This window comes from Notamacropus eugenii, chromosome 7 (assembly GCF_028372415.1).
Source record: "Notamacropus eugenii isolate mMacEug1 chromosome 7, mMacEug1.pri_v2, whole genome shotgun sequence".
In the NCBI taxonomy this organism is placed as follows: domain Eukaryota; kingdom Metazoa; phylum Chordata; class Mammalia; order Diprotodontia; family Macropodidae; genus Notamacropus; species Notamacropus eugenii.
This window is the reverse complement of record NC_092878.1, coordinates 144,730,381-144,742,250: the sequence shown is the minus strand read 5'-3', so window position 1 is coordinate 144,742,250 and position 11,870 is coordinate 144,730,381. Positions and strand designations below refer to the sequence as shown.

Genomic DNA, 11,870 nt, shown 5'->3' with positions numbered 1-11,870 from the left:
TCTACATATACTGCCGAGATTTATAAGATGTATGCTTTTTAGATAATTTATGCACCTAAGTGCACATCTGGAAAATATTTAAGTGGGAGAAAGAAGAGATTCTCTGGTCAGGATTCAAAGTCAGGGTTTTTGTTCCTCTCAAACCAATCAAGGAAGACTTCTCTGAAGGATGGTATTGGAGAAAATGGCTAGAAAAGACATTGTTTGGTGGAGAAGAAATGAAGAAAAAGAAACTTTCTACAGTTTACACTTGACTATATGGTTGAAGCAGAGTGTGAGAGCAGGTTCTGATAACATGACGCATTCATAAATGTGAACTTATTCTTTACAGCCCAATTCCATCCCATAAAACCAAGAACTGCACTGATCAGATATTATGGTTTAAAACCTACTGATTGGTAAGACATCGTGATCTTTTAGAGGCCGTGGGATAGATAGTGGATAGAGAGCCAACCTCTAACAAAGCTAGGAAGACCCAGGTGTCTACTGATGAAAAAATAGGTCCAGAACTAGTTGGTATTATTTAGTGACATATACAAATAAAAAAGACAGGTGAAGATTTCAGATTTTCAGATATTCAGAAATTTTCATGTGCTAGGTTGATTAATTGATAAATTAGTTAATTGGATCAGGTAAATTTTAGGTCTCTGAAACATTTCAATCTCTATCACACTGAAACAAAAGACAACAACAACATAATTCCTACCTGGGAATATTTCATGTGTTGCTGCCTGCCATATAAAGGTAGACACACATTAAAAAAGTAGCTAGCTTCTCCAGTGATTATCACCTCCAAGTTTTAGTAAATCACCTACAAGATCTAAACTTTGGGAAGTGATTGTGATAGGGAAGGCAAATGGAGCAATTGACCCCACAGTTTTATGTGTGATGCTGCAGAAGGTAAGGAATTAGAGGCTACTCTGGTGTCTCCTATACCCCCCAATTCTAAAATTCAGAGGCTCACTCCTCCTATTTCAGCACCTTGGAGAGTTCCATACACAGAGTTGTAATTTAACAAATGCTGAATTCTGTGGCTCATGTACTCCAGATCTGACATGCATGCTTTTCTTTAGGGAATATTCAATCACTTCCAAGGCATTTATCTTCAAAATGACTTGGTCAGTCATCTGCTACATAGTGTTTGTCATGGATATAAAAATGACACATACTTGGCTGGCTAGGAGCCAGTGTTTGACAGTCCAGCTCCCCAGGATCCCTGATGCTTCTTGGAAGTTCTTGGAGCACAGATATACCTCTCCACACATGCTGAAGCCCCAACCTGTTTATACTTAATGTTGGCCAAAACAAAGGGCTTTCAAACTTTGGTATTTGGATTTTGCTTTGTATTTTAGGAAGTTGATCTCACTAATCCCAAGACATTCAGAAACCTAGCCAAGCCTATGGGAGCACAGACAGATGAAAGATTAACTCAATACAAGAAACGTTATAGAGACTGGGAAGATCCTAATGGTAAGTAATGGCAAAGCTGAAGAAATAGGGAGTAAATTTCAGAACCGAATTGGTGACTGTCTAAAGTTCACCAACCGGACTTGTAATATTTCCTCAAATTCCCCCATTAGGTTTTTCCTTATTTTTGTATGTTGTATTTTCTCCTGCCAACTTTGATGGTAATCCTTTCGGAGACTCCCAGCTAATTTATATTTTAATTTCTAGTATATATCCATCTTCCTGCTTCCATGTCTTTGCTCACACTATTCATCACATCTGGCATGCTCTTCTTTACCTCTCTTCCTCAACTACACCTTTTTAAAATGCTACCTACCTTTGAAGGTCTGCTTCACATGCCACATCTTCAGAAACTGTCCCCCAGTGCCCACAGTGAGAAATGATAATCCCTTTCAGCAACTTTTTACTCCTCTTGTTCTCATCCCCTACTCTCTTCTGCATTGTAGTCATTGGATAGTATTTGTGTATCTGTTTCAGGGACCCACAACTAGCTTATAAGATCCTTGAGGAAAGGTACCATTATCCTTATATTTTCCCTGGTCTCCATCACAATAATTTGTATATGGTAGATGCTTTACAAGTGGTTGTTGAATGAATGAATGAATCAGTTTCTGAGTAAATAGAGAAATTATATTTGTATGTTAGACAGCACAGTGGATAGAGCACTGGGACTCGGAGTTAAGACCTGAGTTAAAGCCAGTCAGATTCTGACTTAGACACTTACTAGCTGTACGACCATAGACAAGTCAGCTAACATCTCTGTGAGTCACTTTCTGTATCGGTAAAAATGAGTCATAACATCTACCTCAGGGTTGCTCTCCAGACAGAATGAGGTAATACTTGGCCAACCTTAAACTGCTGTGTCAATGCTGGCTAATATTATTATTAATGATAATAAGAGTTAATTATTATTACAGGGTACTTTTCAAAAGGATATCAGGGGACTGGCAGCAATTCTGAATTAAAAGTACTGTCCTTTCAAACTTCAATATACTTGCTTTGAAAGGGTATATTACCTTATTAGAAAGAAGAAATCCTTTACTTTTAAAATGTCTTGAATAGTATTGAGAATTGACATGCCAAAACTATCCATGCAGTCTCATCCCAGCAGGGGGTGGGAAGGGGGTATTCTAAACTTGATCTTTTCTCATTGAATGGCTTTTTGTTAAAAAAAATGCACTGCCCTGACTTGACTTTCCTCCCTTATCTGTCTCGACCCAATAGTTAAACTGTACTTTCACTGTCCGCCTCCTCATGTCTGTTCATATGCTTCTGAACCAAACTGGAGGAAGTCACAGAACCAGGCTGCTGACTCCACTCCAGATTCTGAACTGCACTTTCTGTACATCTTAACTGTCAAATCTGTTGGTCTTTTTCCTTAATCCTTATCCCTCTTGATCTTAGCGTTTGACATGGTCACCTACCCTTTTCTCATGATTACAATTCTTTCTGGGTTTCTATTAATACCACTCTCTCCTGATTCTGCTACCTCTCTATATGTGCTGACTGATCCTCCATGTCACTCCCCTGAACTACTGGAGATCCCCCAAGGTCTTCTCTGGTCATTTCTTTCACTCTGTGACCTTCTTAGCTCCCACTGATTTAATGATCATCTCTTTGTCAGTGACTCCCAGTTTTATATCTCCAATCCCCTAGTCTCCCAAGCTCCAGGACGACATCACTTCCTGCCTATTGGAGGTTCCACATTTTATGTCCCAGAAACCTCTCGATTCCAACACGTCCAAAATGGAACTCATTATCTTCTCCCTAGAACACACCCCCTTTTCAGAATCTCCCTATTTCTCTCAAAGGCACCCCAAGTTACAGTCACAGAGATTTTTCACTTCGGCCTGATCTTGGACTCCTCATCCTCCCTCACCCACATATTCAAACCATTGCCAGATGTTGTTTCTTCCAGTGCAGTGTCTCTCACTTGTGCCTCTCTTCTCTGTTTTCACAGCCCCCACCTTGGTTCAGGCCTTGTCCCCTCCCACCTTGACCATATCAGTGACCTCCAAATTTACCTCCCTATGCCACTGCTCTCCCTGCTCCAGCCTTTCCTCTGCATAGTTGCCAAAATCGTGTTCTTTAAGTGCAACTCTGACCATGGCACTCTCCCCCTCAGTGACCTCCCATGGCTCTCTGCTGCCTCTAGAATAAAACATAAACTGTTTTGGGCATTTAAATCTTTTGGTGACATGGCCCAGCCTACCTTTTACTGCCTTATTATACATTCTCTGTTTCTTCCAGCCAGCTAGTTGATCCTCTTACTGTTCCTCCTCCCCAACATCCCACCCCCCATCCCTGTATTGGCAGCAGCACATCCCCTCTCCCTAGAATCCCTCACTTCCTTCAGAAATGAGCTCAAGGACTGCCTTCTCCATGACACTTCTGCCAGCTTCCCCCAACACCAAGTCCTAGGCTGCTCTCTACCGCAAAACTACCTGGTATTTATTTTTTGTATATTCCACATATATTTATGTGTGTACATGTTATATCTCAAAAGTAAGGTCCTTGAGTGCAAGGATGGTTTGGTTCTTTGAATTTATATCCCCAGCACCGCCTATGTGCTTGGGCATATTGGAGGAGCTTAATGCATGTTAGTTGGTTGATTCATTAAAACAGTAGAAAATTCATAGTCAACAATTTAAAAAAATCTTTGAGTGTCAAGGCCATTAAATATCACCAAATTAAAAATACGTATAGTTCAATATTCTCCCTTAGCGGGAGGGCAGTGCAGTTACTAAGTCTCAAAATGTGCTTGACTGCTAAGAATTCATGCCTGGAGAATTATTGCCCCATATTTAAATGAGGGCTCAGCATGTCGTTATCAATTCTGAGAGGGCTTACATTCTTTTTTTTTTTTTTTTATATGTATTTTTATTTATTTTTTAGTTTTCAGCATTCACTTTTATAAGATTTTGAATTCCAGATTTTCTTCCCCCTCCCTTCCCTCCTCCTCCCCAATATGGCATGAAGCCTGATAGAGGCTATTCATGTGCAGTCGAATTAAGCATATTTCCCCATTAGTCATGTTGCAAAAGAAGAATCAAAACAAAAGGGGAAAAGAGGGCTCACTTTCAACAGAGTGAAACCCCCACATTCAGTAATGTCACATCTCATAATCAGCCTTTTCAAACCTATCAAACTTTTCTTCTGTTTTTCATATTATGTCTTAGTTATGGTTTTCTTTTTCTTTATCAGGAGAAACCCCGGCCTATCATTATGGCACCCACTACTCCTCTGCGATGATCGTCGCCTCCTACCTCGTAAGAATGGAGCCCTTTACCCAGATCTTCTTACGCCTCCAGGTAAGTTGGACCATCTGCAGTCTTATGGCATCTTGTGTCAAGAGAAGCAGGAGTGACAAAGTGTACCTAGGGTTCACTGAATTGAGACTGATTAGAAATTCATGCCAGATTTGGTATAAAATGTTATCATAGTACCCAAGTTAAGATTTCCCAGTATATGCAAGCTAATATGATTTCAAGCTAAACTCCAAATACAGACCTAGCCTGCATCAGGTTGTTTATAAGATGCTGCAGATGGAATCCATCAGCTTCACGTTGCAGCTAAGGTTTGGTAGTTCCATTTACTTCTCGGTCACTGATGTCGTTCTCTGCTTTTTATTCTCTTTAATTCTAAAACTGTGTCCTTAAAATGAGACAATGATTATGCTCCTGAAGTTTTTGTAGAGAAAATGCTTTTCCCATTCTTGGTGCTCAAATACAAAATTGTGTAAGGGGAAGACCATCATTGTTTTCACTCAACAAACATGTGTTTCTTGTTGTACGTGTTTGGTTTTTAAAAGTTAGGAGATTGCTGTGTCACAGAAGTGGTCAATGACTTGGTCTCCGTGGCTTGGAGATCTGTTTTTTGAGACTGTTTCCATTTTATTCCATAGGGTGGCCACTTTGACCTGGCTGACCGAATGTTTCATAGTGTTCGAGAAGCCTGGTACTCTGCCTCAAAGCACAATATGGCGGATGTGAAAGAACTCATCCCAGAATTCTTTTACCTCCCAGAGTTCCTGCTCAACTCGAACAACTTTGATCTAGGTATGGAAAAGTTCCAGGTAATATCCAGGGGGAAAGTCTATAAGAAAAGATAAGTAGTTACCAAAAACGATTTTCAGATCCTTGGGCTATGGTAGAGAATAGATTATGACAAGTAAGGGAAACAAAGGCACCATCCATGGGTATTTTCTGAGATCAAAATAAATATATGAAAATGAAGACATAACTGAAATTCATCCAGAGCAACAATTCTAAAACTAGATCTTTGGTAATGAGTGCAGAGAGTACAGAGAGTTATGTACTTTATAGTTACTTCAGTACACAAATAAATCATAGTTGAAAATATCGAACTGAAGTTAATGTCACAAAAGTCAGGTTAAACTTTAGCCAGTGCTTATCCTAACTTTTCTTTAAGCTTACTTATTGCTTGAGGGTACTGCCAGCTTATTACATATATTTTAATAATTTGTCTTATTTACTGTGTTAGATTGTAAACTTCTTGAAAAGTAAGAATTTCTCTCTCTTCCTCCCAGAGGAAGCAGGGCACAAGGTCTTGCTTGTAGTAGGTGTTCATAAGAAGCATTTGTTCAGTGACTGAATCTAAGAATTTGTATCCCAAAGTGGTTTCAAAATAACATTTGGTTGATCCTTTTCGTTTATCTTGTAGGAGGCAGCGCAGCCTACAATGTCCCAGCCTAACACAATCCAAGACAACACACACAAAGCTGAGCACCTTAATCAGTACTCTAGACTAGGGCTTCTTAAACTTTGTCCATTCTCAACCCCTTCAGTGCTTCTTAAACACAATTTGAGAGGTTCTGCTCTAGACTAGCTAGTAGTAAAAGAACAAAGATTTGTGCTTGGATGAAAGCTCTCCCTTAGCGCCTGGGAACACTCTGAGAAGTCTTATCCTAATTCCCACTCCCACAGATGAGTGTTGGGTTCTAGGGCAAGACTGAATCTCCTCCAGGGGTTCTAAGGTTGTCCTGAGGAGTTAGGGATGACTCCCTAATTCCATAGGCTTGAGCCCATCTAGTGTGCTTCCCCTCGAGATTATCAGGTGAGAATGATTTTAGTCAGTTAGCCTGAAGTTGCTTTTTGAAAGTGACGCAACAAGGACAGTTGGCAGAAAATGTCCCCTGAAAAGTCTGACACATTCTTCCATAAGTGTAGAGGTGAGGGGAAATGGGCTCATGCTCAGAGCCCAGGTGTGGCAGATGGGGTGACTCCAACCTTCTGGAGGTGCGAAGGCCTCCTGTCTCAAAATCAACCCCCAGTATTTAATGTTTCAAGCACTATCTAGCCTGCTGTGACTCTTACTTAGATGTGAAGTGGCTACTGGGTTGGTTGTTTTTTGTTTTGTTTGTGTGTGTTTTCTTTTAAAAAATCTTATTCAATTGTTCAGGCTGCAAACAGAATGGCACCAAGCTTGGAAATGTGATACTTCCACCGTGGGCAAAAGGAGATCCTCGAGAATTCATCAGAGTCCACCGAGAGGTAAGCAAGCAACCCTGGAGAAGAAAACTTAACTTCATTTGGGTATAGACCAGGAAAGCAGAATAAGATCGACGTATCACTCTAAGATGCCAATCTAATTTTTGTGATTTTCATTGTTAACAGTTATTTTGTTTCTTACAGTTATTGGTGACTTACTTTCTAAGTGGACAGTTTAGACCAATCCGTGATTCAGCCTGCTCCCTATAATATCTATGTTTTTTAATTACAGGCTTTGGAATGTGATTATGTGAGTGCCCACCTCCATGAATGGATTGACCTCATCTTTGGCTATAAACAGCAAGGCCCTGCTGCAGTAGAAGCTGTAAATGTCTTCCATCATCTCTTTTATGAGGGTCAGGTTGATATCTACAACATAAATGACCCATTAAAAGAGACAGCTACCATAGGATTCATTAATAACTTTGGACAGATACCAAAACAGGTATAATTGTTCTCTTGGAAATTTGTTGTTGTTCTTGTAATTTTCATACAATTGTTTGTTAAAAGCTCTTACATAGTTTTCCATATTGTAAATATTCTGTAACCAAGCCTTCAGATAAAAAGACACATAAAAGTTGTAGCTTAGGATATTAAGAGATATCTGTAAACAGCGTTACATAGGAACTTGCATCATTGTTCTCTTTACCCCTTCACAACACCCAAGGAGACAAGGTTGGTGCTTAAGGACATTAATCATCCAAAGACCAGTACAAAGTGTGCTTTCCAAGTAGAATGTGCAGAGCCTGAGGACACGCTGCCTTCCCAGTTTCTCTTTGATAAGCTTTGATGTGCTGTCTGGTGGCTGTGCGCAAAGCTTTACTTGGAATGCTACATCACTTTGGGCTTGCTTATTCACATGTATGTATCTGTGACTTGCTGTAATCTACCTTTTAAATTCAGAGGCTGAGTCGACTAGACAATTTTAGTTAATATGTACAATTATATTTTGAGTCTTACTTGCAACAATTCAAAGGGGAAGAAAGTCCTTTGGACTCAAGCTAATACTTTGTATCTTCCCCCCCCCCCCCACCCCTTTTTTTAATGTAAACCACTTCTCTGAACTGTTACCTTTACTTATTTTTCATGAACTAGATAATTTTTTCTTTATGTCTTAATGCCTTTTGTTTTCACATTGTCATCATTTCCCTCCTCTCTTTTCCCTCCACCTTTCAAACAAAAGAAGGGTGTCATACTTCTTAACTTCTTCCTAACTTACTTAGTTCACTCTACATTAGTTCATACAGGTTTTCCCACATTTCTCTGAATACCTCATATTTGTCTTTTCTTAGGGCACCCATCCCATTTCATTGGGATTACTTTTTACTATATTTGTTTTGTCATTTCCGCTTTTGTTTCTACTTCTTCACTGCCCCAAGAGTGTTGCTGTTAATATTTTGATATGAATGGATGGAACTCAGTCTTTATTCTACTTGGGATATGCCCTAGCAGTGAGATCGCTGGGTCCAAGACAATTCAACTTCCATAAGGTAGAACGAGTATCAGTAAGAATATGAGAAGTTGAACTTCCTTAACTCCCATTTTAATTCATTCAAAAGTCACATAAATTGTGCAATGAAATTTAAAAACAAATTTAAAGTGATTAACTGAATTGTTTCAAATCCATATTAATGATAAAATATTTGAAAAAAATTGCAGCAACATCACCGTAAGACTTATTTCCCAAACTTCTCCTGAGTCTGAATTTTTTCACTTGGGAATCATAAAGTTGAAATAAGTGATATAGATGAGCTGTCTTCTTTTAAAAACTCATTCTCATCACTTATTAGTCTTCCTATGATAAATCTGGGGTAAGAAGGAAGAGTTATGCTAGAGAAATAATAATAATAGCACCTCATATCATCCAGCTCTTTTAAGCTGACAAATCATTTTCCTCATGGTTATGCTGTGCTGAAGATTGCGCAAGTATTATTTTTCCCATTTGATACATATCTGCCCAGAAGTGCTTTTCCAAAGCTTCATCATGACCCAGGGATGACCTTGAGTTCTCAAAGGCTCTACCAGCTCTAGTGGGTTTTACCAAAGTGGAAAGACTTTGTATGCTTTCCTTGTCTTCACGAACTTTATCACGGGCCTATAGGCTGCTGGTGACGAATTCTTTGGCCATGGGTATATTAAAGTACGTAAATGAATGTGTGATCTTGTTGCTGGGACTGGTCACTTCAGCACACTAGGCAGTAGCCCATCCATGCCTGTCCAGCCTGCCCCTGCTCTTGTCCAAGTGCTCCCACAGGTTGGCCGCCAGGTGTCTCCCTACCCTGGAGGCAGCCTTCCTCACCTCTCCTGACATATGGGCTGCCCACAGGTTATCCAGAACTTTCATTGTTCAAGCAGCCCATCTTTTTTGCTCATACTTTTCTTTGTTGACAGCCTTAATTCAGCGTCTTCTCCATAATTCCCTGTTCGTAATATTTCACAGCCTTCTCACAGTCACCATGGGCCTCCTCATTTCCCTCTGGGATATTTAAGAATTTCAGCTCTTGGGGAGACAATATTTTTACGTCTGTCACAGCCTCACAAAACCAGGAAGATTATTAGTGTATTTTTTTTAATGGGCATTTGTTTTAGAGAGAAATGTGGAATCACTAAGAGAACTATGCAGCTTACCAGAGGCAATCTTTCCTGCTTTTCTGCTCCTATATAGCAATTCTAGGCCCAACTCATTGTGCATTTGTTGTGGCTGTCATACATACATGTTGCATACATACACACATGTGTAAATTTGTGGGTATGTATATACCTGCAGGTAAACACATACATGCACATATATATTTGAATACACACTTATTTGTGTGTGTATGTGTGTAATTATCACCGTTCTCTTAGAAAAATCAAAGTAATACTTTGAAAATAACATTAGAGCTGACATCAGAGAACCTGAGTTTCAGCCTTTGCTTTGCCCTTAAGGAGGTCACTTAACAGTTCTGACCTCAGCTTTCTCATCTATAAAATGAAGGGGAATGGAATAAAAAGGAATGAAAAAAATACTCACTATTCCAAGCACCATGATAAGTGTCGGAGATATGAGCAGGGAAACAGGACCCTCCCTGTAGTCAAAGAAGCTCCCAATTAGGAGGGTTCAGCTAGAGGATCATGGAAAGGCCAGGGAGTGGAGCAGCAGGGCAGACAGTGGTGTCCAGAAGACATCATAGCTAGGCCGTTGATGAGGCCTGGGGGCACCATCCTTCCTGGAAGGAGGGCAGCTCCCTGCTTCCCCAGGTGGTGTGAGCAGCCCTGCTACCAGCCAGCGACTGTTGGGAAGAGAATAGTGGTTACCTCCAGAGACTACTCAGTTTCCTCATCTATAAAATGAGGATTGGCTTCAGTAAACATTCAGTTTAACATAGTTAAGTCTGTGTACAGTGTTTCATGGAAAACACAAAGTAAGATGTGGTCCCAGTCTTATAGTCTAGAAGGCTCAGACTGATAATGCAGGAGAAGAACATGTGAGATACAAAGGCCAAATGCTTGTTTCTGGTTGGGGATGGTTGGAAGTCTCCCTGGAGAAGGGGGTTGGTGTTGGGGTAAGAGGAGAAAAGGGTGATGTGAGCCTGGGGGACAGTGGAAGCCAGAGTTTTGAGCACACTCAGGGCCTCCTACTGACCCCACAGGGTAATACTAGGTGAGCCTCAAGCCAGAGAATGGAGGTAAAGCTGTTTGCACACTCTGAAGTGCCATATGTAAATGTCAGCTGCTGTTGTTATTACCAGGCCCTGGTGCAGAGGAAAGAGCTCTAGATTCCAGTGACGTGGGTTCAGATTCTGGCTTGGACACTGAGGGGCTCTGGGCTAGCTGCTTATCCTCCTTGACCTTGGTTTTCTCATCTGTAAAATAAGGACAGCTCCTCAGGTGCCTTTCAGCCCTAACTCTGTGATCCTGGGACCTCTTTGGTCCTTCAGGCATCTGTGGTTTTTATCAACACTTCTACCATCCATGCACCCTGGAAATCCCTCTATGCACAGAGGGTCTTCCAGAGTGTGGGGGTTGTAAAGTTTCACCCTCCACTGTCACCCTGTCCCGATTAAGAGAGTCTGGTCTTTGAGGAGCAGATTGGATGTCTCTCTCAGGCCTGTCCATATTTAGTCCCATTCCCGTTGGTTAGGGTGAAGCAGAGCTTGGGCTTCACTTGGCAAGGCCTCGGGAGCTTGGTCCCCTCCACATCTCATGAGGAGACACCTCAGTGAACAGCAGTGGCCACCATTGTCATCCTTTATGGGGTTTCCTTGTCTTAGTCTCGATCCCTTGACCACAGCTTTCTGTTGCTTTTCCTTGGATGCTTATGTGTAGAGAGGTAGTGGTTGCTTGATGCCCACGTGCAAAAGTAGCCTTTCTGTGCCTCTGGTTAGTATATGCAGAAGCCAGGTAGCTAAAATGCTAGGTGCTGCCTCTGGGTGCAATGAAAGGGTTAGGCTAGAATAGACTGGAAGCCCTGGCTTCATATCCAAACCCCAGACGCATGATCATGGGCAAATCACTTAAGCTCTGAGTCTCTGTGTCTTCACCCAGAGCTACATCCTTCACTTGCCACCTGATAGCAGTGTGTGAAAGTGGGTTATAGTGAGTCTGCACCTGCTGAATCAGAGGTTGGGTGATGTAGAGCTGGACTAGTTCAGTCCCTTCATCTTATTGAGGAGAAACTGAAGCCTGGCAAGGTTAACTTCCCAGGTCCCACAGTGGCAGGTCTGGAATTTGAGCCCAGATCCTCCAACTCCAAATGCTTTTTTTCTCTTTCTTCTCTGCCACATGCCTTCCAGTGATGGTGGTTCAAAGTATGTGAACCATTCAGGTCTATTTTAGATTCTTAGGCCTTTTATTAATACTCGTAGGAATAACAAAGTCCTGAACTCATCTCTTGGGATATGGCATGGAAGT

General features: G+C 41.1%; 1 protein-coding gene across 9 annotated transcripts in view; it reads left to right on the top strand.

The window, feature by feature from the left end:
* WDFY3 (WD repeat and FYVE domain containing 3) overlaps window positions 1-11,870 on the top strand; it is a 324,335-nt gene that overhangs the window by 288,757 nt on the left and 23,708 nt on the right. For all 9 annotated transcript variants that reach the window (XM_072622967.1, XM_072622964.1, XM_072622965.1 and 6 more), the window contains 5 exons: window positions 1,353-1,470; window positions 4,672-4,778; window positions 5,372-5,525; window positions 6,889-6,980; window positions 7,210-7,422. In XM_072622967.1, coding sequence (XP_072479068.1) covers window positions 1,353-1,470; window positions 4,672-4,778; window positions 5,372-5,525; window positions 6,889-6,980; window positions 7,210-7,422 — 684 coding nt within the window. The remainder of the gene's footprint in view (window positions 1-1,352; window positions 1,471-4,671; window positions 4,779-5,371; window positions 5,526-6,888; window positions 6,981-7,209; window positions 7,423-11,870) is intronic.